We start from the raw sequence: 26986 nt of genomic DNA on the forward strand, positions 1-26986 counted from the left end.
TAACATAGTCCTATAGAAGCTGTTCCCAGTGACAGACGGTGAAATAAATGTCAACTGCCGCTGGGAGCCTTCAATTAAGTGAAAAACACCCTCTGGTATATCTGAAACTCAATTTGTTTCAGTGCAAGGTGTTGTCCATGAATGAGTGCTGCAAACTGACATACTCAAAGGTCCCGGACTTTCTGCCAAGGGATATGCTGAACCTGTGTGTTTCAAGGGCTCTATTGGGAAAGACCAATGTTTATAGTTGCCCTGTCATTGCACACAAATTAGTTGAACTCTGCTATTACTTTAAGTTGTAAATAAATGATGATGGATGTCATGTTAATGTTAAGTAACGGGCAAAACACTTGAACATGTTAACTTGAATAGGCTGTATTACATATTTTTTATTTTTTTTAAATGAGTAAAATATATTTTGAAGAATAGGCTGGAATGGGTCCATTGAGAGCATTGGGTTTATTCTAAACATATGCAAACAATGTGCATCAGTGAATAAAATCAGCTATATGGCTGGACTGAATACACTTAGTCACCATGGCTGACTCAGATTAATTGTTGAGGGAATGGAAAGGTTGTAACAAGGGTCTGTTGCTGACAAATGGGTTCAGGTGATTGGGATTGTGCAGAGTGATATAATGGAGTCCTTCCAGTTGATATAAAGGAATTCATGGTCTTGGAGATGAATACAAGATTGTTCCCTGCACCATTTGGACACAAAAACAAATTATGAATTACCAAGCTCCATCTATTTGCTTTGAGATAAATAGAGACTGAAGAAGGGTCCCAATCCAAAATGTCACCTATTCACATTCTCCAGAGATGCTGCCTGACCCGCTAAGTCACTCCAGCACTTTAGACTTTAAAGATACAGCGTGGAAACAGGCCCTTTGGCCCACCAATTTATGCCAGCCAGCAATCACCTGCATACACCAGCACCACCCTATACACTAGGGACAATTTACAGAATCCAATTAACTTACAAACCTATACGTCTTTGGAGTGTGGAAAGAAATCAGATCACCCGGAGAAAACCCACGCATCACAAGGAGAAACGAAATAACTCCGTACAGGCAGCACCCATAGTCAGGATCGAACCGGGGTCTCGGGCGCTGTAGCTGCCGTGCCACCGAGCTGCCCTGTGCCCCACTCTGCCTCCCAACTTTGCATCATTTTTTTGAAAAACAGCATTTGCAGTTCCTTTTTTTGTACCTATTTGCTTCTTTGGCGACAAGAAAAAGGAAATAAGTCCTCCTTCAGAGAACACCAGTGGTTCTACTGGCTGTTGTTATTACTTATGCACAACCATTAAGGTTCTATTACTTTGTTAATAAAGAAATATACACTGGATGGAACTTTCTGATGCACATTTAATTTCAATGGGTTTTTGAACGAAAATAACATGATGTGATATTTTAAAAACCACTTAGCGGTTTGCCATCCGAGTGCAACAAATTTAGTGCTGTAAATAATACTTGCAAAATAAATTCCTTAAATATAGGAATTTTGATGCCACAGACTTTGTTGGCTAATTCGTTTGCTTCCAGGCTGTATCTCTCTGTGATTAGGATATCTGCCCCCTCACTTTAACTCGTTAAGATCAGGTGATTCTCCTTTGTTAGTTTAGAAACAGGTACTTCAGCCCACTGAGTCCACGCTGACCATTGATCACCCGTTCACACTAGTTCTCCCACTTTCCCTACATATTAAGGACAATGTACAGAGGCCAGTCAGCCTACAAACCCGCACGTTTTTGGGATGTGGTGGAAACCAAAGCACCCAGACTAAACTCACATGGTCACAGAAAAAGTGCAAACTCCACATAGACAGCACCCGAGGTCAGGATCGAACCCGGGTCTCTGGAGCTGTGAGGCAGCAGCTCTACCAGCTGCGCTATTCTGCTGTTATAAATTTATAAACAATTTGCCTCCCTTTTTGAGTAGGGATGAAAACTATTTGGGCACTTTTCAAATAAATTATAGATTTCACTCACTTCACTCAGGCCTCAACCATTACAACAGAAACAGATTAATTAGCCTTTCATCCAACATTTTTGGTCTTTGCTACATAAAAATTTTCTGCACATTTTTTGCTTAACAATAGGGTACATATTTCAAAATGAATTCATTGTGCTTTGGTCGATCCAGAGGATGTTCTGTAAATGCAAGTTTTTAACTAAAAACTATAAGAATATGCTGCCAACCTTTAGTAAGAAATACAATAAAGTATCTTGTGCTTGATAACTTATCTTTTTCTTTAATTTAGGAGACTTTCAATGACAATTGGTATAACATTGGTGTAACATTCACATTATACACAATACAATGCAGAAGATAGTCCAAGCTGACACTATGTTCTTTATTTCCAGTTTTAGTATCTTGAGAAAGTCAACTGTATTAGATTCCAAAAAAAATAAGAGTTAAATTGATTGGTCATCTTGTTGTGCTGCAGAAAGTAAGAATTTCATGGTTCTGTTGTCGGCACATATGACAATTAAACACTCTTGACTTTCATAGAGGCATACGGCACAGAATCGGGTCCTTCAGACCATGTCGACCAAGATGCTCCATCTATGCTAGTCCCATTTGTCACATCCCTCCAAACCTTTCCTATCCATGTACCCTTTGAAGTGTCTTTTAAATTTAAGTTCTATTACTCCTTCAGATCTTTTTAAGAATGTAAGCTTATAAAAAAAGTTTGTAATATGGCAGCCTTCTAAAAATAACAATATCTTCTCAGAAAGGGCCAGAAATTAATATAAACTGAAGCATAGTTTCCTGTATGATGTAAAGTAGCATTAGTTCAATATAACATTCTATGATCAAGAAATGTTGGAGCACCTTAAAATGGGCACCGCACTTCGAGATCTCCGCATACATTCCAGAAAAAATAAATGTTTGGAAATGATTAAAGTTTATGAAAATAAGCACCAGTAAATGAAATTAAAAAGAATAAACGCTGAAGGAAATAAAACTCTTGAGTAAGTGTCAATAGCGTGATTGTTGGTTATAATCATTTCAATGATGTTACCCTTAACTGATTTCCTTCTTCTTAACTGTTGGCCACCTGGATTTGGGCCGGTTGGGTGTTCACTAGCTTCAGTATGTGGTACATTTACGTGAGCTTCACCGTAGTGTGACAGATCCAGTTGACTGTCATGATAGCAACCATCGAAAGCCATTATTTGCGTCTGATTCAACCTAAAGGAATCTGAAAACTGAAAAATAATAATTCATCTGTGATTCTCACTCAAACCAAGACAACCCAATTGAACTGGGTAATCCTTTTCAAACTTGTACATCTGTTTACCACACTTTAATTTAGTTTAGTTTATTGTCACATGCTATTCAGAGAAAAGACTGTACATGAATACACTCAAGCCGTCCACAGTACACAGATAAAGGATACAACATTCAGTGTAAGATATGACACAGAAGTCCGATAAACCCCAATTAAAGATAGTTCGAAGGTCTCCAATAAGGTACATGGGAGGTCTAGCTAATGAGAGGACTGTTCAGTTGCTGATATTATATGTATATTAAGCTCTATAAATTCACTTTAATAAAACCAAATCATTTGTTTAATTTTAAATCACCTTCTTTCCTCCTTTCCATATAACAGAGGAAATAAAAAATCTACTAACGTTATAAGTCCATTCAACAGAATTCTGACCAGTCAAATAATGACATTTCTTAAGAACTGATCCTGCTTAGCTGATGGACAATCTATGTTTCTGTATTTTGTTGATTAAATCACCAAGAGAGTGTTTAAATGGTGACAAATGATTGTAAACATTAATAAACTGATTGGACCCAAAAGGTCTGGATTACATTGGTAAATGCAGGCAATTACATATAGACTTTATAATTGATGTATCCTAATAAATGCTAGCAAATTCAAGGCTATCACTTGTCGAGTTGCACCAAAACTAGCTCTGGGAAATTTGCTGTCTAATTTTACAATGACTTAGGCATGGTGCTGCATCTTTTTGCACCTTCATTTGTATGGTGATTTTTAGGCTGCAGCGAAAAAAAGGTTACATAAGGTGAATTACATTCACTTAAAATATTTGTGCTAGCTTTAATGAATTTAATTAGTTAAACTGTTTTAAACATTTTAAATTGATATGTTTATTTAATAAAGTATGTTTAAGAACATCAGGGATTTTCAGAAACATTGATAAACTACAGCAGTTGGGGCAGTTGGCAAAGCTGAGGACAGGTGTTTATTTTCTGTAAGATTTTCACATAGGTTTCACGTCTCAAGGTGTGTTCTAGGGTTCAGTTTAGTTTATTGTCACGTGTGCTGAGGTACAGTGAAAAACTCTTTGTTGCATGCTAACCAGTCAGCAGAAAAACAATCCATGATTACAATCAATCCATTTGCAGTGTAAAGATACATGATAAGGGAATAACGCTTAGTCTAAGGTAAATCCAGCAAAGTCCGAGGGGCATCAAAGAGGTACTGCCGCAAGTTCAGGTTTTCATGGTGGCAACAGTGGTGCAGCGATAGAGTTATTGCCTTACAGCACCAGACAACCAGGTTCGACCCTGACTTCGGGTGCAGTCGGTACGGAGTTTGTACATTCTCCGCATGACTCCTCTATGTGGAGAATATGGGTTTTCTCCCACATTCCAAAGACATACGGTTTGGTAGGTTTATTGGCCTCTACATTGCCTCTAGTGTGTAGAATGCAAAACCGGGATTACATAGAAAGAGTGTACGGGCGATCGTTGGTCGGTGCGGACTCGGTGGGCCGAAGGGCCTGTTTTTACGCTGCATCTCTAAACTAAACTAAACTAAACCAACAGGTTTCTGTATCGCTTCTGTAATTCCCCCTTGTCCTACATGAATCATTACCTGCTTTCTCCTCAAAGTTTTGAATTCAATCCTTCAATGTATCACTGTATTTGTACTTGCAGTGTTGCAGACAGGCATCTTGTGTGGTGCTGGTTTAAGCCATTTAAATAATGATCTTGTGGCATAATATGAAACTGTTCTATACAACCTCTAACCATGAGTTACCAACTAATGCAGAAGCATCTGTGATGCTTCAGCCATCAATTAAGTACCACATTGCCCCATCATTATTTAAAGAGTTTGCCTCCCATCACAATATGAAAGGCTCACAGATGCGTTAGAAATCTTTATAGCCTTTAAGACAATTGTTTGTCTTGAAGCATTCTTTTAAATGTTTATACGGTCGTTTGCCATTTGCCAGTAATATCAAACACAACAATTTCCTTTGTTACTATCTTTATATTGTCCTTGGAAGCTTCTCTACAATAACTGATTTTGCTATTCAGACTAATTAGTCCCCTGCGTTTGCAGCTTGGCAAATGGATGGACTGAAAATCAATGCTCGTTTCTTGAACAGAGCAGAAATTATATTGGAGTGCATTTCCTTGGTGGTGCTGCTCATGGTTTTCACTATTAACTGAGAAGCACAGTCATGGAAACAACATAAACACCAGACTAATATTTCCTCTCAACTCTGTGAGTATTTGACTGGTTCATATTCTTTGCTTCAACATGTGACTGCAGATCTTCTTTTCACCCTTTATCTCCTTTTATGATGTTTTTCCTCTTTCTGCAGTTGTTTCTTTGTTTGCCCCAGTGATTCCATAAGACGTAGGAGCTGAATCAGGCCATTTGGCCCATTGAGTCTGCTCTTCCATTCGATCATAGCTGATCTAATTTTACCTCTCAACCCCATTCTCCTGCCCTCTCCCCGTAACCTTTAACACCCTGACTAATCAAGAACTTATTAATGTCTGCTTTAAAAATACCCAATGACAGCCTGCACGGCCATCTGTGGCAATGAATTCCACATTCACCATCCGCTGGCTAAAGAAATTCCTGCTCATCTCCATTCTAAAGGTATATCCTTTTATTCTGAGGCTGTGCTCTCTGTTCCTAGATTCTCCTATTACTCTCCACATCCACACAATCTAGGCCTTTTATTATTCGGTAAGTATAAATGAGATCATGCTTCTAAACTCCAGCAGGTACAAGCTCAGGGCCATCAAACACTCCTCATACATTAATCATTCCTGGGATCTGGAATTCTTCCATTTTCTGCCCAGTGTGTCTGTACTTCACTCTCCATGTTTCTATGATGGTATCTTAAATTCTTTCTTTCTCTTTTACTATTTTTTACTGCATTTTATTTTCTCATCTCATTCAGTAGATGTGTCTCTTGCCCAGAGCAGGTGAATCGAGAACCAGCGGACATAGGTTTAAGGTGAAGGGGAAAAGATTTAATAGGAATCTGAGGGATAGCTTTTTCACACAAAGGGTGGTGGGTGCATGGAACAAGCTGCCAGAGGAGGTAGTTGAGGCTGGGACTATCCCAACGTTAAAATAAACAGACGGGGACATGGATAGGACAGGTTTGGAGGGATATGGACCAAATGCAGGCAGGTGGGACAAGTGTAGCTTGGACATGGTGGCTGGTGTGGGCAAGTTGGGCCAAAGGGCCTATTTACACACTATCATTCTATGTATTTATGTATATAATCCCTTTTGCTTATCAGCGCTTTACTTGTTGTATTCCTATAGCTTTATGTTCACCATCTCTGTCTCTGTCCTTGAGAGGCACGGTGGCGTAGCGGTAGAGTTGCTGCCTTACAGCGTCAGATACCCGGGTTCGATCCTGACTACAGGTGCTGGCTGTATGGAGTTTGTACCGTGTCCCCATAACCGTGTGGGTTTTCCCCGGGTGCTCCGGTTTCCTCACAAACTCCAAAGATGTACAGGTTTGTAGATTAATTGGCTTCAGTAAAGATTGTAAATTGTCCCTGGTATAGGATAGTCCTGACGTGAGAGGACGCTGGCGCTATTTGTTTGCCGCTTCTCCGTCAGGACAGTTCGTTTGTTTGTTTTTATGTCTTGACTGTTCTTGTAAAGCGTCTTTGAGCATTTGGAAAAGCGCTATATAAAATAAATGTTTATTATTATTATTATTATTATAGTGTACGGGGTGATCGCTGGTCAGCACGGACTCGATGGCCCTGAGGCCTGTTTCCTTGCTGTATCTCTAAACTAAAAAAAAACTAAACTTCTATGTGTCTGGTTCATGGTCATTTTTTTTTTCTAGTACATAGAATACCTAGTATTTTTTTATTCATAGATTAAGGGCATTGATGCCAACACGGCATTTAACACCTATTCCTAATCACCTTCAGAAAGTTGGTGATAAGCTGCCTTCAGTTTCAACTCCAGTTTTTATGGTGAACATACTCTTGAATAAGATTTACACCCACCGATTATAAAGCAACAGCATTGCATTTCCAAGTAATTTGGAGAGGTGCCTGTAGATGGTGGTATTCCCCAGTCAATTGTCTTCGGCTTTCTTGAGTGAATGCAGTACACTATATAGATCAGTGGTTCCCAACCTGTGGGTCGCGACCCCAAACGGGGTCGCGACACCAATGCCATGGGGTCGTTAAATGATTTTGAGCTGATATGAATATTATATAAAACACGGTGAAATGCATATTAAGATAGTTATATAAATTCATACTATGAAACTAAATGTAACAGTTCCCTAAGTCACTCAACACAACGTGTTGTCACTCAAGCCAGTATTGAACATGTTTGGTTTCTGTTTTGTCTTGGTCGCGCCACCGCTGTCGCTCCTCCCACTTACCTAGTGTTGTACGCGCGCTTGCAGTGACACGTAGTTAGTTTTGTTCGAGTGATTCTTAACCCTTTAAAAATGAGTGTAAGAAAGAGAAAGTACAGTGATGATTTCTTGAAATGGGGATTCACTGACATAGTTAATGCAGGTGTGGAAAGACCACAGTGTGTAGTATGTTTGGAAGTTCTTGCTCATGAGTCTATGAAACCAGCTAAACTTCAAAGACATCTCGAAACTAAGCACCCTGATTTGAAAGATAAAAGTATTGACTTTTTTAAAGCAAAAGTTGTTGGTGTCAAAAGCCGCCGGCTTGATAGCAGTGGATTATTTCAAAACAAAAATGTAGCCGCCATTGAAGCTTCATACACGGTTGCATTAAGAATAGCACGTGCTAAAAAGCCACACACAATAGCTGAGAATCTTATTTTTCCATGCACCAAAGATATTGTACGTCTCATGATCGGTCCTGAAGCGGTAAATAAATTATCGCTTCTATCCGTGTCAAACAATACGGTAAAACGAAGGATAACAGATATGTCCGAGGATATTTTATGCCAAATTATTCAAGAATTAAAAGAAACTCCAACTGGGCTGTTCAGCATACAGCTTGATGAAACTACTGATGTGACAAACTTTGCACAACTTCTTGTGTATGTTCGTTATTATAAAAATGAAAAAATTAAAGAAGAATTCTTGTGTTGTAAGCCTCTGCAAACTTCAACTACTGCTGCTGATATTTTTGATTTAATTGATGATTTCTTTAATGAACATTCAATTGAATGGAAGAAATTATGCGGAGTTTGTACTGACGGGGCACCTGCAATGCTCGGCTGTAAGTCTGGCTTCCAATCGTTGGTTAAAAAAGTGACTCCAGAAGTAATTGGGACTCACTGCATGATTCATCGACAAGTATTAGCTACCAAGACGTTACCTGAACCATTGAAAGAAGTGCTTAACCGAGTGATTAAAGCAGTAAATGTCGTTAAATCAAGGCCACTTGCAACACGGCTCTTCAAAGTTTTATGTGAGGATTTGGGATCAACGCATGAAGCACTATTGTTTCACACAGAGGTAAGATGGCTCTCGAAAGGAAAGGCGTTGAAGAGATTTTTTGAATTAAGAGGAGAGCTTCAAATATTTCTCGATTCTCAAAATGCAAGCGAATATGAATCATTGTTGACGGATGAATTTACGTTGTGCAAATTGGCATACCTGGTCGACATTTTTGAGATATTTAATAGTGTTAATACAGGATTACAGGGTAAGGAAAGTACGATAATATCTTTGTCTGAAAACATATCGTCTTTCAAAATGAAATTGGAACTCTGGATCACCAAAATTAACCATAAGAAATTATACATGTTCCCAACACTTGTCCAATTTGTTGAAGAAGCGGCAAATGAAATTAACATCGATGACTTATATAGCTTGATACAAGAGCATTTGGAAATTCTTACTGTTCGATTAAGAAGTTATTTTCCTGATGAATGTTGCAAATCTTTCTCCCTTACAATCAACCCATTCAATGCCAATGTATCTAATATCCCTGAAGCAGCAGAAGAAGAGTTCATCGACTTAAAAAACAATTTTGAAGCTAAATCATGGTTTGGTGAATTGCAACTACAAGAATTTTGGGCAAAAAGTTTCCAAAAATTCCCAGTAATATCAGAAATCGCGATAAGGAATTTATTGCCCTTCCCAACAACTTACTTATGTGAAGCAGCATTCTCCCAACTTCTCATCCTTAAAAACAAATACCGAAATAAATTAAATCTGGAAGACGACTTGAGGTGTGCCATATCGACAACGGAGCCCAGGATAGAATTGCTAGCTAAAAAACTGCAATACCAGCCGTCTCATTAAAGTCAGTTCATAAACATATTTTACATAACGGTGGAAATTTGTGTGTTCGAACAATTTTGAATTGATTTGCAATTAATTAATGTTTGTAGGAGCTTTGGAATTTTTTATGAATAAATAATCTATAATTCAATAATCGCAATATATGGCAGTTTGTTGTACAAAAACCGAATGTATATATAAGATATTTTAAGGGTTGGGGTCGCTTCATGATTGCTTGTTCTAAAATGGGTCGCTATATTTGAAAGGTTGGGAACCACTGATATAGATGATGCACACAACAGCCCTATTGTACAAAAGTGCTGAATTTCTTGGATGTTGTTATAATAAAACTGTAATAATCAGGCTCACTTGGACCTTGCTGATGCCAGACAGGTAGATCTTCCAGACTATTGCATATTTTTCTGATTAATAACTCCAAAATGTTTTTTTAAATTCATAGTTATAGAGTCAGACAGTGCAAAAACAGACCCTTCAGTCTAACTCGTCCATGATGACCAAGATGCCCATCTATCCTAGTCCCATTGCCCCGGTTTAGCTCATACTCCTCTAAACCTTTCCTATCCTTTTACCTGTCCAAATATCCCCTGAATGTTGTTATTATACCTGCCTTAACTACTTCATCTAACACCTTATTCTATATATGTTCCACTCTCTGTGTGGAAAATGTTGCCCCTCAGGTTCTTATTTAATCTTTTAATTAGGAAATGGAAAGGATCTATTAATAATTTGTGAAATAAACTCTTAAAGAAGCTACAATTTTTTTTTGCATGCACGATATTTAAATTCAAGTTAATCATCTTACCTTCTCTCTCTGTTTCATTTTCATCCTTTCTTCAATAGTGGTTATATAATTTACAGCCACATATTCAATTATAGAGAGGAAAACAAAGAGAAAGCTGACCCAGAGGTAGATATCCACAGCTTTAACATAGGATACTCGAGGCATAGATGCGTTCACTCCAGTTATAATTGTCGTCATTGTTAGAATAATTGTAATTCCTTACAATGAAAAAGAAAATACAAAGATGATTGATGGCACCAAGCTGACAATAATGAAAAGAACTTAGATCTAAACTCTAAGTGCCCTGTTACCTCTTTTTAAAAATAGTAATTCCATCATTTTTTTTCTCCTATTGCGGTCTTGCTAAATAGTCTATTCCTCCCTACTTTCCCTCGCTCTCTAAATAGTGCAATTACAAGTGGCTCTTTTTAATCTGTATGAACCATTCTGGAATTCAGGGAAAAACTTGGAAGATGATAGCAATTGCATCTATTATCTCCAACGCCACTTTCTTCACATCCAGGCAAACTATTGCCCTTTAGGCCCATTAACCTCCCCAATGCTGTTTTGTTTTCAAATGCTCCTCATTCACTCTCGATCTCCAGGTTTACCACAACTTTCAGGAAGTTTAGGGTGTCATTTTCCATGAAATCTATATACTAAAACTCTCATTTGTTTGTTTGTTTGTTCCTGAACCACAGCCAAAATGGTACACTATAGCGCGATAATTTTAGGCCCACCTTACTCACCATCATCCCTTTGGTGCTAATGGAAGCAGTTTCATTGAAATCGGTGTTATATTTTTTAAGTTATTCACATTTTAAAGTTTAAATCTATCTAGGAAAGGAGGATATGGGGGGTAGAGGGGGGTGGAGTGGAGTGGGGGGGTGGGAAGGGGAAGAGGGGAGGGGGGATGGAGGGACCGGGGAGGGGAGGGGAGTGGGGGAAGGGGAAGAGGGGAGGGGAGGGGGGATGGAGGGACCGGGGAGGGGAGGGGAGTGGGGGGGGGAGGGTGGGAGGGGGAGAGGAGAGGGTGCTGCATCAATGCAGGAGAGGTTTGGGCCCAACGGATCCACTTGATCTAGTAAGATACTAAATATTTCTCTGTCATTTCCTTATTCCCCAATACAATTTCTCTTGTTTGAGTTTGTGAGGGACCCATATCAACTTTTGCTTTTTTAAACATATCAATGGAAGCTCTTGCAGTTTATTTATATGTTTCTTATTTGATTAGCTTCGCACTTTACCTCCCCTTCTCTTTCCTTGTTAATGCCTTGGTCCATCCTTGTTGAATTCTGAAATGTTCCCAGTTCACAGGCTTAATCCTTTCTTTAACAACATTTTACCTTGACCTACAAGCTTCTTTAGCTTTGATTCATGGCTGGACAACTTTTCATGATCTTTTTGCCTTAAATGGGAGGACTTTAGCTTTTGCATTAATTATTTGAAAGTTATTGCTTGTTTACCATCATATCTTATGATATGAATAAGATAAGATCACTTTCAATTTTTTCAATATAACTCCATAATTGTGTTCCAGAAAGAACTATGAACTACCAGATCATCAAATCAACCCCCTGCATGATTACACAATACCAGATCCAAACTATCTTGTCTCCATGTTGGCTTCTCTATTTCCACCATAGGATAATTTCTCCTTTTATATTCCAGGAGTTCATACCACACATTATTACTGCTCATTTGGTTTGTCCAATCTACATATCGTTTACAGACACAAAGTGCTGGAGTAACTCAGTGGGTCAGGCAGCTTCTCTGGAGAAAAAGGTTGGATGATGTTTTAGGATAGAGCCCTTCTTCAGACTGAAAATAGAGGATGGGGGAGAGAAGGAACCTTTTTCCTACCTCCAGTTCCCCCCTCTACTTTCAGTCTGAAGAATAAATCCGATCTGAAACATCACCCATTCTTTTTCTCCAGAGATGCTGCCTGACCTGCTGAGTTACTCCTGCACTTTGTGTCTAGCTTCAGTATAAACCAGCATCTGCAGTTCCTTCCTATACATGTTGCTTATAGTCCACTATTGTTGCATGTGCCTCTAATTTCCTGATTTACCGACTGCAAATGCTACCAATATTTTTTGCCTCTTGCAGTTTCTCAGTTCCATTCAAAGTGATCCTGCTTTTTCTGACCTTTATATCTTTTTTTAAAGAATGTTCTTTTTTTCCCCATTTTCCCAGCTCTGACTTTGATTGGAGATATACTCTGATACTTGTTATGCAGTCCCTTCCTCAAATTATCATACCATTTGCTATCTTGAACTATGGCTTTGGCCCTTTCACTTTAACTTCCCATCTCAATAACACCCACACATCCTTTCCATTGTTTGGTTTTAAAGTCTCAGCTGTAAAAAGAAATGCTGATCCCAAATTCAACTCCAATATAACCTATCCCCATAAAAGAGCTTACTTCCTTCCTTCTTCCCCTGTACAGTTGCCTTTGCCCATGAACTGACGGCCATTCCTCTCATAACAATCATTGGGTCAAGCATTCAATTTTTTATTCTCATTTAATTCCATTACCAAACCTATGCATATTTCAGGATCTCTACCTAAGCCTTACCTCCAACTGATTTTGTATATTTTCACTTTTGTAATAAACAGGAATAGGAAGTAAAATAGGAATTGCTAATTTGTTCTTCCTAATATTCTTCAGTTAATTTTGTTTTCATGGCTGCCATCTGTTTGCAGAGGAGATGTTTCTGACCTTGCTGACATTGGCCACATTGATATCCTTTATCTTGATAAACATAAGAAAAATAATGGAAACAAAATAAATTACCCAATGAAACACGTGCTGGGACTGCTCTTCTGTCAATCCAGAAGGAAACCCAAGACAGCATGACCATTAGCATGGTTGGAAAGTAGGTTTGTAAAAGAAAAAAGAAAATGTGCCTCCTTAGGATGAAATTAATAAACAATCTGTTGTACCAACCTGAGAAGACAAAGAATTACAAAGAAATTATGGTAGAATTTGCTTCTCGTACACAATCCTTTTTAATATTGAGCCAGAAATGAGTTATGAAACCAGGCTTAAAGGTTTGATTGCTAATAAGAAAATGTAATACCGCAAAATTTTCTGGAACAATTCTATAAAAGATTATATGTGTTGTTACAGTTTTCAGAAAGAAATTGTTAAATCTGAATAATTTTACTTCAGCAAAACACAAAGCGAGTCAGGCAGCTTCTGTGGAGAGACTGGACAGGCAACATTTCATGTCAGGACCCTTTTCCAGAAGAAGGGTCGTCTGAAGTAAGGTCCCGACCTGAAACGTCATCTATCCATTCCCTCTACAGATGCTACTGGACTCATTATTATTCCACCACTTTGTGTTTTACTCAAAATTCCAGCATCTGCAGTTCGTTGGGTCCCTCTCTGATAATTTTATGTTGATTTTCTTTGTTTATAACTGCAGAAAGAAAACCATAATCAAGGTTTTAATAAGCGGAGGAAAAAATTATTACAAAGAGTTGTGACATTCGTAAGCAGTTTTGTAAATAGGTTAATGATTGTTTTAGCCACAGAGCATTATTAAGGGGATAATAGCTGAATATGTCATTGTCTTGAGTGAAATGACAAATAAGATTCCAAAAGCCTATATTCACGTATCATAGTGAAAAGCCTTTATTATATCATGAAAGAGCAGCACAGTGGCATAGCTGATAGAGTTTCTGCCTTACAGTGCGAGAGTTCCAGGTTCAATCCAGACTTTGGTTGCTGTCTGTGTGGAGTTTGCACGTTCTCCCTGTGACCGTGAGGATTTCCTCCGGGTGCTCCCCTTTCTCCCCACATTCCAAAGACGTGCGGGTTTGTAGGTTAATTGGCCTCTATAAATTTCCCCTAATGTGCAGGGAGTGGTTGAGAAGATGGGATAACAACATGTGAATTAGTGATCAATGGTTGGCTTGGACTCATTGGGCTGAAGGGCCTGTTTCCATAATGTATCTTTCAATGAATTCAATCAAACTTTGTTTACAACATAAATGAAAATATAACCTAGAACAGCATATTTTACAGCATGCTATATGTCAAAGACACTAGAAAGTAAGTGCAAAATAGGCCTCCTGGACACTCAAGCCTGCTCTTTCATCCAATTGAGTTGAATCATCGATGATGTCCCGGAACCTCAATCTCCATCTATGTTAATTCCTGATCACTCCAAAAAATATCTACCTCCCCCTTAAATACCTCTGGTGATCTACAACTCTCCATAGCAGTGAATTCCAGTGATTCCCCACCCAGTCCTACCACTTTTATTTATTTATTTTGTGATTATCTCCCCTCCTTCGATTCTCCCATGTCACAGAGTCATACAGCATGGAAACATTTGCTTGCCCATGCTGACCAACATGCCTCATCTACACCAGTCCCACCTGCCTGCATTTGGCCCATATCCCTCTAAACCTAAACTATTCACGTACCTGTCCAAATGTTTTTTTAATTTCCACTATTGGAAATATCTCAACATTTGCCCCCTTGGAATTGAACATGTCATTATATTATTCCAAAGAAAATGGAAACACAAAAGACTGCTGATGCTGGAATCTGGAGCAAAAGATAAACAACTGGAAAAACTCAGCGTGTCCAGACGCAAATGTATGGTCACCACTTCAGATCAAAACCCTACATTAGTTCTGAGAGTGTGGAGAGAAGTGTATACAGAAGTGAGAGGGGGGAATGAGACAGAAACTAGATGGTAATAGGTGGAACCATAAAGGAAAAAAAAGTTAGATGGAGTAGGTGGGGATAATATATTATATTGTAACTGATAACCTGGCGCTGTGAGGCAATAATTCTACCGCTATCACTGAACCACCCTGCCACTACACCACCCTGTAATGATGGTGGTGATGCAGACTCTGGAGGAATAGTAAATTTGTAATAAAGACGGAAGCTCACCAGTACTGCTGTAAAAGGCAAGTCCACTTGAAGCACGGAATTCTTGTATGAAAAACTGAGCAAGTAAAATATGCTCATCTGTTTTAAATGGTTCATTTTCATTCTTCCAGCGAAGCAGAAGATCCTTTTCATTGTAGGCATCTTCAGGGAAGAAAATGTACAGCTATGATCAAACCACAATTATACTGGGAATTATAATGGCAATACTTCTGTTCCTTCCTTCAACGCACTGCAATAATAATCAAGGTAACAATATATGGAAGCAAAATACTCGACAGATTACCATTTGTACATAATTAGCAAATTCCTAATCTAATATAAGGGGCATTCATTAGATCTTAATAAAAAGAGTTCAGGATAGATATTACATTTTGTCATTTATGACCAGATACAGCCTTCGCAACTCCAACAATCAGTGAACCTGACAAAAACTGACTATTCCAGAATGCGTTTGTGCAATAAAAAGGAACTACAGATGCTGGTTTATACATAAGATAGAGGCAAAATGCTGGAGTAACTCAGCGGGTCAGGCAGCATCTCTGGAGAAAATGGATAGGTGACGTTTCAGGTCGGAACCCTTCTCAGACTGATGTTTATGACTGCATTTATGTTCTTGTTTTTAAACCACTATCATAAAACACCATTGCCAATACAAACATAATTAGACAAAGAAAACATTTTGCTTAACGTAAAATAAAATACCCTGTGACAAATTTTGTTTAAAAAAGTTTAAACCCTTCCTACAACCACATTTAAAAGGAAAACCAAAATAAAAATAGAATTATAGTTATATTTGAGAATGCCAGACCCAAGTACAATAATGTACCCTTCTTAGGCCCACAAATTTTATATGTGGGATATTTTGTACGGTCCCTGTATTGTTGAAAAAAATTCAAGCATCCCTACCATCTTGCAGGTTGAATATGGTTAATTCAGTACAAGTAAATCATTAAACTGGGAGTATTCACCATCTTCATGAAGGTCATCCCCTAGTTGTGTGAAGGTTATTCAAGTCCTGGTTTTGTGAGATTCATTATAATTTGCATTGTCAGCTGGTGCATGGCCTTTGTACAACACATCCTGGTCTAGGGAGTGGCAGAATTTGGGTCATGCATGGAAATGCCTGTCCTGTGTCTTAAATTGGTGGCTACATAAAACTAGAACCCCAAACCTCTATTTCAATATGTTGAAGAAATAAAAAAAAGCGTGTCAGAATCAGCCAAAATAACAGATACTTACAACTTTCAAGTTCCAATGAGCAGTTCTGAGTATCAAGAGGAAAGTTGCTAAAATCCATTGAACAAAGAGCAGTGACAGTTGTCCTACAGAAAATATCAATGATAATAAATAATGCTTTAATTTCATAAACACTGAAACAATTTGTAAAATAGGCTTGTGGCTATTTGATTGTAAAGTTCAAGATTCATCAATCCTAAAATATCTATCCATTGTCAAATATCTATCCAGTTGTGCCTTCTACTGTTAGGCCCCATATCTGTGGAATGATGTGCTGGCATCGGAAAGGGTCCTGAGGAGGTTTATGAGAATTATCCCAGGGATGATTGGGTTAATGTATGATGAGTATTTGACAGCTCTGGGCCTCTACTCGCTGGAGTTTAGAAGGATATGGGGGGATGCCATTGAAACCTACTGAATAAAGAAAGGCCTGGATAGAGTGGATGTGGAGAGGATGTTTCCACCAGTGGGAGGGTCTAGGACCAGAGGGGACAACCTCAGAATAAAATGATGCACCTTTAGAAAGGAGATGAGGAGGAATTATCTTTAGTCAGAAGATGGTGAATCTGTTCATTCATTGCCACAGACGGCTGTGAAGGCTAAGTCTTCGAATATTTTTAAAGCAGAAATTGGCAGGTAAGGGTGACAATGGTTTGCGGGAGTAGGCAGGAGAATGGGGTTGAGAGGGAAAGATAGACAGCCATGATTGAATGGCGGATTGATTGGGCCAAATGACCTAATTTTGCTCCTATGACTTATGAACTTGTGAGTGTCTTTGATGCAATAGAACATAGATTTTCTGTTCTCTTGACATGACAGAATAAACCGATATTCAGGTATTTATGGAAGGAAAACGTATTAAATATCAAATGAAAAATCTGTCCTGAAAAATACAAACATATTTTAAATTAACAATATGTTACCTTAGACTGTAGAGGATGTGGCCATCTGGATACACCCTTAGCATGATATTCTCCATAGTGGTGTCATGTATGAAGGATCTTTTAGAGTGAACAAAAAATACATCTGGAACCCAAATTTTCTTGACTAATCTTCCATCAAATGTCATACTTCTGTTGTTGGAACTTGGAAAAGCAAGTCTGCCATCTTTCCAGTAATGTCTTAGGTATAAAGTCATCGTAAAGTCCTAAGGATAAGAACCAAATATGGCCATGTGGATTGTGAATCAATAAAGATGGCTGTAAGAAACAAAGGTTATTAATGCTGATGCATAAGCCATTAACTGGGGATGGTGGAGTAGTAAGCAAGAAAACAGCATTATCAATATCTTTAAAAAATACATGAACTCATTAAAATCAAATCAAAAATAAATTACAAAAGAACAGTGAGGTACATTGTGCAGCGAGAAATGCAATTATGCAGAGCTGTGTTATCGCAAATAACTGAATCTTCGCTTACCATATCAACTTCAGAAATGCTGTCAATGCTTTCAATCTGGACATCTATACCAACTGTTACTGCCGGTCCTTAAAAAAAAAAAGCAAATAAGGACAAATGTGTCCAATTTTAACTTTATTTAATTTTTTCGTTCTTCATGTTTCAAAAGCAACTGTTGTCCTGCAGTGTAAGAAGGAACTGCAGATGCTGGTTTATACTAAAGATAGGTACAAAGTGCTGGAGTAACTCAGCGTGTCAGGCAGCATCTCTGGAGAAAAAGGATGGGTGACGTTTCAGGTTGGAATTCTTCTTCACTCTCAAGCTGGAAAGAGTGCTGAGATTTACGAGGATATTACCAGGAATTGAGGGCCTGAACTACTGGGAGAGGTTGGGCAGATAGGACATTATTCATTGGAGTGCAGGGGGTGGATGGGTGAGCTTATAGAGGTATGTAGGGGGAATAGATAGGGTAGATGCACAGTCTTTTACCCAGAGTAGGGGAATCAAGAGCCAGAGGTCATAGGTTTAAAGTGAGAGGGGAAAGATTTAATGGGAACCTGAGAGGCAACTTTATCACATGAATGGTGGTAGATATATGGAATGAACTGAGTCTAGAAGCAAGAAAAGATAAAGAAAAGAAGAGAGTTTTCATGTATCCAGTTCTCCACCCCCCCCCCCCCCCCACAATCAGAATGAAGAAGGACCCCAACCTGAAACGTCACCTATCCATTCCATTTTCTCCAGAGATGCTGCCTGACCCACTGAATTACTCCAGCATTTTGTGACTGCCATTTGAGTCAAGTAGATTTGAGTGCCAAACGATTTTCTTTGTTTAAACCACCTTGCCGATGGCATTATGTACTGTGTTAGTTGCATTTTTAATGTAAACAATTGCTCCTAAATCCAGCTATTTTCATTTCCCATTCTGGGACCCAGAACTGTGCAAAATTGCCATTTAAATTGCCCATTCCTGATATTCCATGAGCCATATAAAAGACAAATTGGTAGTTCTGTTTTACAAAGCCCAAGTAAAATAAAAAATGGAAAGAACCACAATCACTGTCATAAACTGCAGAACAGAATAGGAAGATTATCAGAAAACCTACCTCCAAATCCAGGCCTCATTGCAAAATCATGGTCATCTATTCGAAGGAGTTGTTCAGATTTTGTTAAATGAACTTTGGTTGAATCTGATCTTTTGCTCTCTGATCGACTAAAGGCAAATAAAACAAGATTTTACAACGTTAATTTTAGAGCACAAAACCAACTTACTTTCAAAAGCTAGACACAAAATATTGGAGTAACTCAGTAGGTCAGGCAACATCTGATGGGCTGAATGGCCTAATTCTGCTCCTATGTCTTATGAACATATGAACTTATGAATCTCTGAAGAAAATGGATAGGCAACATTTCGGGCTGAGACCTTTCTTCAGAACCGAAATCCGAAACGTCACCTCTCTATTTTCTCCAGTGATGCTGCCTGACCCACACAGTTAGTTAGTCCAGCATTCTGTGTCTATCTTTGATATAAACCAGCATCTGCAGCTCCTTTTTATTACTTTCAAAAGCATTGGATATCAGTAAATGTAAAATCTAATTAAATTAATCTGGTTTTAAAATCATAACAAGGTGTTACAATTTCCAATGGACTTGTAAAGAGAAGGTCAGAATTGTCAGGGTATGTGAATGATGTCAGCAACTGATACTGGCAAGATAGACCCAGAAGATTTAGATAATGCCAATGAAGAAATGACACTGACTAAACTAGAGAGCTAGAGGAATCGATAGGAATAAGAGAAGAATGTACCAGGGTGTACAGATAACTGCCCATGGATTCACTCATTGAAGCCTGATATAATTAATGCTCGAACAAACAGTGCAGGAGTAACTCAGCGGGTCAGGCAGCATCTGTGGAGGGAATGGAGACAGACGATGTTTCAGGTCAGGATCCTTCTTCAGACCCAAAAAGCTCCCGACCCTGAAAGGTCGCCTGTCCATTCCCTCCACAGATTCTGCCTGACCCATTGCATTCCTCCAGCACTTTGTGTTTTGCTCAAGATTCCAGCATCTGCAGTTTCTTGTGTCTTTAATAGATACTTGTCTGAAATTAAGGATAACCAAGGAGCATTTGGAATGAAACTGCTCTTTGGTGACTGTAAATTGAGAACACATTTTACATCTCACCTAATTTTCTTGGAAAGAAAGTCAAGCTCTGTCAAATGTGTCAAAGAAAGTCAAGCTTGGCATGCTGTCAAGAATGTACGTATTTCGTCCATCTAGTAGTTTGAAGAACGTCTATATTTTTGGAAGATTTAGCTGAGAGTTGTATCATGAAAGAATAGTGGGATATAATTACGTCGAGGCAAGTTGCAGTAAGGTCAATGACGTGGACAAGGATATAAGGCACTACAGTCCAAAGAACTAAAGAAGGGTCTCGACCCGAAACATCACCCATTCCTTCTCTTCAGAGATGCTGCCTGTCCTGCTGAGTTACTCCAGCTTTTTGTGTCTATCTTCAGTCCAACGGATACAATGACTGGGTATTCTTCTGGTGTGAGCAGGATGAAAACTGGACGGACAAGATTCAAAGTTAATAATAGGCATGCTTAGATTAGAGTGAGATAGCAATGCCCCAAACCCATTGTATGAAATATTTGTCCATGATGATGAAAACAGTTATGGTAAATAAAATAAAAGAGAAATCTCATTTTATGGAGAAACAAGAAACTGCAGATTCTAGTTTACAAAGTGACGAAGTAACTCAACGGGTTGGGCAGCATCTCTGGAGAACATGGATAAGTGACTTTTTTTGTGTCAGCGGGGCAGAAAGCTGGAAGAGAGATGAGTGATAGGTGGATACAGGTGAGGGGGCTTTTTGCCAGTCAGATGGTAGGACCAAGGCCAGAGATGAAAAGACAAAAGGTGTGAGATAAGGATAGAAGGATTATGAATTGTGAACCCAAAGGAAGAAATATTGGTGGTAAGGAGAGTGGGAGTGGGAAGCGGTTCAGCTTCCGGGTAGGGCACCACAGGGAAGGGGAGTGGGGGTTGGAGGTTAGATTTAGCTTTAGAGATATACGGTGTGGAAACAGGTCCTTCAGCCTGCCGTGTCCACGGCGACCATCGATCACACATTTACACTAGTTCTATGTTCTCCCACTTTCCCATCCACTCCCCACACACTAGAGCCAATTTTCAGAAGCCAATTAACCTGCAAACCCGCATGTCTTTGAGATGTGGGAGGAAACCAGAGAACCTGGAGGAAACCCACATGGTCCCAGGGAGAACGTGCAAACTCCACACAGACTGCACCCGAGGTCAGGATCGAACCTGGGTCTCTCTGGCGCTGTGAAGCAGTAACTTTACCTCTGCGCCACTATGCCACCACTGTGCCGTTAGTTAACAAAAATTGGAGAATTCAATGTTCATACCGTGAGGTTGTAAGCTATCTCATCTTATGTTTTGGTAATAACGATTCTCCACCTAAAACCTATCCTCAGCCAGTATTCTGTCAGTTCATCTTCATGAAATCGCTACAGGAGTTTCTAGATGAGCAGTTTACCATAGAACAGTCCTCGTAGAGCTACAGATGGCCTGTGAAAAAAAGTAGCCAAAATCTACCCCCACAAGAAATAAAATGGCAAAACTGAACTGATGAATCCAATGATGGAGTGTAAGAAAATAACTGCAGATGCTGGTACAAATGCTGATGCTGAACGTCATTCTCTTTAATGTAATGAAAAAGCTGAGGTGGGAACTACAGATGCTGGAATCCTGAGCAAAACACAAAGTGCTGGTGGAACTCAGCAGGTCAGGCAGCATCTGGGTATGGAAAGGACAGATAAAGTTTCACATCGGGATCCTTCTTCAGACTAAGGTCTTTAGAAGAGAAGACTTATTTTTCCTTTGTTTCAGTCTTGTTCAGTTGGGATTAAATTTAACGACAAACATATTATAGACAATAGGTGCAGGAGTAGGCCATTCAGCCCTTCGAGCCAGCACCGCCATTCAATGCGATCATGGCTGATCACTCTCAATCAGTACCCCGTTCCTGCCTTCTCCCCATACCCCCTCACTCCGCTATCCTTAAGAGCTCTATCCAGCTCTCTCTTGAAAGCATCCAACGAACTGGCCTCCACTGCCTTCTGAGGCAGAGAATTCCACACCTTCACCACTCTCTGACTGAAAAAGTTCTTCCTCATCTCCGTTCTAAATGGCCTACCCCTTATTCTTAAACTGTGGCCCCTTGTCCTGGACTCCCCCAACATTGGGAACATGTTTCCTGCCTCTAATGTGTCCAATCCCCTAATTATCTTATATGTTTCAATAAGATCCCCCCTCATCCTTCTAAATTCCAGTGTATACAAGCCTAATTGCTCCAGCCTTTCAACATACGACAGTCCCGCCATTCCGGGAATGAACCTAGTGAACCTACGCTGCACGCCCTCAATAGCAAGAATATCCCTCCTCAAATTTGGAGACCAAAACTGCACACAGTACTCCAGGTGCGGTCTCACCAGGGCCCGGTACAACTGTAGAAGGACCTCTTTGCTCCTATACTCAACTCCTCTTGTTATGAAGGCCAACATTCCATTGGCCTTCTTCACTGCCTGCTGTACCTGCATGCTTCCTTTCAGTGACTGATGCACTAGGACACCCAGATCTCGTTGAACATCCCCTCTTCCTAACTTGACACCATTCAGATAATAATCTGCCTTTCTATTCTTACTTCTAAAGTGAATAACCTCACACTTATCTTCATTAAACTGCATCTGCCATGTATCCGCCCACTCACACAACCTGTCCAAGTCACCCTGCAGCCTTATTGCATCTTCCTCACAATTCACACTACCCCCCAGCTTAGTATCATCTGCAAATTTGCTAATGGTACTTTTAATCCCTTCATCTAAGTCATTAATGTATATCGTAAATAGCTGGGGTCCCAGCACCGAATCTTGCGGTACCCCACTGGTCACTGCCTGCCATTCCGAAAGGGACCCATTTATCCCAACTCTTTGCTTTCTGTCTGTCAACCAATTTTCTATCCATGTCATATTGGGTCAGATCACGTTCGGCTGGGAATAACACAGCAAGCTGGAGGTACTCAGCAGGTCAAGCAGCATCTGGGGAGGGAAGGGGCAGGTGACGTTTCAGGTTGGGAAATGCAAATCTTTAAACAAGTTTTAAAAGGACACTAAGTGCTTGAGCAACTCAGCAGGACAGGCAGCATCTCTGAAGAACATGGACATGTGATTATGGGGGGGGGGGGGGAGAAGGAACCTGGCAAAGGAGGGAGGCAGGACAGAGCGTGGCAGGTAATAGGTCGACATTGGTGTGGGGAGAGGGGGTTGAAAGACAGATTGATGGAATAAAGGCCAGCAATAAGAACAGAAGGTGTGAGAGGTTTGAAGAGTTGTGGATTTTAGTTTAGTTTAGTTTAGAGGTAGAGCGTGGAAACAGGCCCTTCGGCCCACCCTGTCCTCGCCGACCAATGATCGCCCGTACACTAGTTCTATGCTACACACTAGAAACAATTTACTGAAGCCAATTAACCTACAAACCTGCATGTCCTTAGAATGTGGGAGGATACCAGAGCACCTGGAGGAAACCCATGTGGTCAGAGGATGATCGTACATAGAAACATAGAAACAAACTCTGTACAGACAACACCTGAGCTCAGGATCGAACCTAGGTCTCTGGCACTGGAAGGCAGCAGCTCCACTGCTGTGCCACTGTGCTGCCCAAGTTATGGATTATGAAGCCAGAGGGAGGAAAGTAGCAAAGGGAGGGGAGGGGAGAAATAGGTGGGAGTCCAGGTGGGGCACAGGGGAAGGATGGAGGGGGTGAGAGAGAGAGCGAGTGGGGTGGAGTGGGGGGCTTACCTTCCCTGCTTGACCTCTGGAGCTGCAGAGGGCTGGTGCCGTCTCTTGGCATGATTGGCACTTCCAGTTTCCATCGCAACTGGTAGCAGGGTAAGAAATATCAGCTCCCAAAACAGCAGCATGGCGTTTAATGCACACTATCTCCAACACACACAACCAAGGTACCTCAAGGCGTCATGTCAATGTGACCAGATCACCTACAAGATCCATGAGAAAAGTATCCGCCCGTCTGAAGATGAGACACAATTCACCGTCTCTCTTTCTGATCCTCAATTCTGGAGTCTGCTTTTAGTCCGGACGGGGGAGGAAAATTCTTCTTGAAATGCCAAAATAAATTGAATAGCTTTCAGAATTACCTCTCCCTGCTGCCTGGCAAGAATCGCCCTTAATTTTTTTTAGGATTCAGGCTTACTACGTTCGTTTGAAGATAATGTCATATTTAAATCCACGCGACTCCAGCGCCAGGACCCAAGATGATCGCACGCAAAATGCATTTCAGAAAATGAGGGGAATGGAATGACCTTAATTCGCTTTAATCCTCTTCATCACCATCCAGATACTGTGCCAAAAGGACAATGAAATCTAATGAAACTGGAAAGGAATCACCAGCAAAGCTCGCTCATTCGCTCCTACTCCCCCGGAAACATCAGGATACGGAAATATTGTGAACTTGAGTAGAACCAACAAATGCAGCTTTGAATTTCCCCTCTCCCCATTTAAAACAAAACTCTGCTTCACTGTGAAGAGTTTTGTTATGTTTACGTGAGTAAGCATTCTGTTTGAATCCTATCAGCTATTCTTGCCATGTTATCAGAAAATAATGCAAATAACATGTTGCAATAGAAATTGTCTCTCTTTTAATAAGCTAACATCTACATTGGTCTATACATTCATTCAGTACATTAATCAGTGTACTAAATTAATTCATGTACTAAATTAATAAATGTAATCGATGTGCTGCGTACAGTGAATGCAATAAAAACACTAACCCCCGTGGTTAAATCCGGAATTGGACCATTTTTTTCCAAATAATTTTGATATTTTCAGAATTGGGAAAATCTATGATGATTGGGAGGGTGTTGGCTTGTGACATGGGGATATTGAACAGGGTGAAAATTCCAACAGGCGACGGAGGAATTGAGACAAACGGATTGAATTCTGCAGATCTTCCCAATCCTTTGGAGAGGAGAATTAAACATAAACAGCTTTTCACGCACGCTTGGTGAGGGGGGAAATCGCTCTTTGCAGATTAAGTTGTGGGTTGTCATTGACAAGTCTGCAGAAACCCTTCTGTCCTCGAAATTGCCTGCTCGAGTGCGCAACAACTTGTCAAAAACACTGGGATATTCCACACAAACTGCTCCGAAAGAGGCAAAGAGTGAGAACCTAGAGAGGCTAAGTCTTTACACACAAGCGAGAAAATAAACATAAAACGCATAAACAAAGTAAACGATTGTGAAAGAAGTGGGGGGATATGTGAGAATTGTATTGATTAACGCAAAGTATGAACACTGTATAGAAATGGACGTTTAATGTTCACACTTGCAGATAATAGACAATAGGTGCAGGAGTAGGCCATTCGGCCCTTCGAACCAGCACCGCCATTCACTGTGATCATGGCTGATCATCCACAATCAGTTCCCCGTCCCTGCCTTCTCCCCATATCCCTTGACTCCGCTATCTTTAACAGCTCTATCTAACCCTCTCTTGAAAGCATCCAGAGAATCGGCCTCCAATGCCTTCTGAGGCAGAGAATTCCACAAATTCACAACTCTCTTGGTGAAAAAGTTTTTCCTCATCTCCGTTCCAAATGGCCTACCCCTTATTCTTAAACTGTGGCCTCTGGTTCTGGACTCCCCCAATATCGGGAACATGTTTCCTGCCTCTAGCGTGTCCAATCCCTTAATAATCTTATATGTTTCAATAAGATCCCCTCTCATCCTTCTAAATTCCAGTGTATAAAAGCACAGTCGCTCCATTCTTTCAACATATGATAGTCCCGCCATCCCGGGAATTAACCTCGTGAACCTAGGCTGCACTCCCTCAATAGCAAGAATGTCCGCTGTCAAATTTGGAGACCAAAACTGCACACAATACTCCAGGTGTGGTCTCATCAAGGCCCTGTACAACTGCAGAAGGACCTCTTTGCTCCTATACTCAAATCCTCTTGTTATGAAGGCCAACATGCCATTATCTTTCTTCACTGCCTGCTGTACCTGCATGCTTCCTTTCAGTGACTGATGCACTAGGACACCCAGATCTCGTTGTACTTCCCCTTTTCCTAACTTGACACCATTCAGATAATAATCTGCTTTCCTGTTCTTGCCACCAAAATGGATAACCTCACATTTATCCACATTAAACTGCATCTGCCACATCTGTCCACTCACCCAACCTTCCACGTCACCCTGCATCCTCATTGCATCCTCCTCACAGTTCACACTGCCACCCAGCTTTGTGTCATCTGCAAATTTGCTAATATTACTTTTAATCCCTCCATCTAAATCATTAATGTATATCTATTCCACCGGGTGGAGCTGCGATGCCAGCTTCCCCCACAGTCTGTCTGTTTTTTCATCCTTTTTGTTATTTTTAGTGTGTTTTAAAAGTTTGTATTAATGTCCCCTAGTTTGTTTTATATGGAGGGTGGGGAAGGGGGTCGGGGGAAACCTTTTTTCAATCTCTTACCTTGCTGGGGATGCGATTGTTTTCTGGATCGTATCTCCGGTCGCTCTGCGGCCTAACACCATGGAGCTGGCAGCCTTGCTTGGGACTGACTTTGAGCCCCACCGTGGCGCCGTGGACTTACCATCAGAGCGTGCGATCCCTGGCCTGGGATCGACACTCTAACCGCGGCCTGTGGATTTTACCATCGAGGAGCTCGCAGTCTCTAGTAGAGACCGATGTCGGGAAGCTCCAGCTGCAGGAGGTTTCGACCAGCCCTGACCCGGGGTCAATTCGCCCGGCATTGGGGGAGCTGAGAATCCCCCCCGATGCAGGAGCTTGATCGCCCCGATGCGGAGGGCCCAAATGCCGCCGGCTACGGGAGTAAGATCATCCCGACAACGGAAGGTTCGAGGCCCCCGACCGCGGGAGAACAAAGAAGGGAAGAGATTGAACTTTATTTTCGCCTTCCATCACAGTGAGGAATGTGGAGGAGTCACTGTGGTGGATGTTTATGTTAACATGTATTTTGCGTGTTCTGTTGCTTTTAATTGGTACTAGACCAAGTGGACCCGTTGGGCTTTTAATTGGTATGACTATATGGC

At 40.5% G+C, this 26986-nt stretch overlaps 2 protein-coding genes across 3 annotated transcripts; one reads left to right on the plus strand and one right to left on the minus strand.

Annotated features, from left to right (window-relative positions):
• Positions 1 to 2243: 2243 nt before the first annotated feature.
• On the minus strand, positions 2244 to 26143 carry LOC144598766 (gamma-aminobutyric acid receptor subunit rho-3-like). Of its 2 annotated transcripts, none has more exons than XM_078409160.1 (9): positions 26108 to 26143; positions 18942 to 19048; positions 17857 to 17924; positions 17361 to 17584; positions 16441 to 16523; positions 15202 to 15342; positions 13084 to 13236; positions 10308 to 10504; positions 2244 to 3217 (listed from the first exon to the last, which is right to left on the minus strand). In XM_078409160.1, exons 2-9 carry the CDS (start codon positions 18958 to 18960, stop codon positions 2915 to 2917), a joined length of 1188 nt encoding a protein of 395 aa, XP_078265286.1. In that variant the 5' UTR covers positions 18961 to 19048; positions 26108 to 26143; the 3' UTR covers positions 2244 to 2914. The 2 variants fall into 2 exon arrangements, with proteins under 2 accessions (XP_078265286.1, XP_078265285.1); XM_078409159.1 differs by lacking the exon at positions 26108 to 26143 and adding an exon at positions 23718 to 24287.
• LOC144598626 (zinc finger BED domain-containing protein 5-like) lies at positions 7721 to 9505 on the plus strand. The gene has a single exon (XM_078408838.1). It carries the CDS (start codon positions 7721 to 7723, stop codon positions 9503 to 9505), a length of 1785 nt encoding a protein of 594 aa, XP_078264964.1.
• Positions 26144 to 26986: the final 843 nt, after the last annotated feature.

This window comes from Rhinoraja longicauda, chromosome 12 (assembly GCF_053455715.1).
Source record: "Rhinoraja longicauda isolate Sanriku21f chromosome 12, sRhiLon1.1, whole genome shotgun sequence".
Lineage (NCBI taxonomy): Eukaryota > Metazoa > Chordata > Chondrichthyes > Rajiformes > Arhynchobatidae > Rhinoraja > Rhinoraja longicauda.

Coding starts and splice junctions, on each gene's coding strand:
- LOC144598766 (XM_078409159.1), bottom strand. CDS start 23,839: ATGCTGCTGTTTTGGGAGCTGATATTTCTTACCCTGCTACCAGTTGCG. Junction 17,925..18,941: donor AATGAGGCCTGGATTTGGAG/GTAGGTTTTCTG, acceptor TTTTTTTTTAAG/GACCGGCAGTAACAGTTGGT. Junction 16,524..17,360: donor CACATCCTCTACAGTCTAAG/GTAACATATTGT, acceptor TATTTTCTGTAG/GACAACTGTCACTGCTCTTT.
- LOC144598626 (XM_078408838.1), top strand. CDS start 7,721: ATGAGTGTAAGAAAGAGAAAGTACAGTGATGATTTCTTGAAATGGGGA.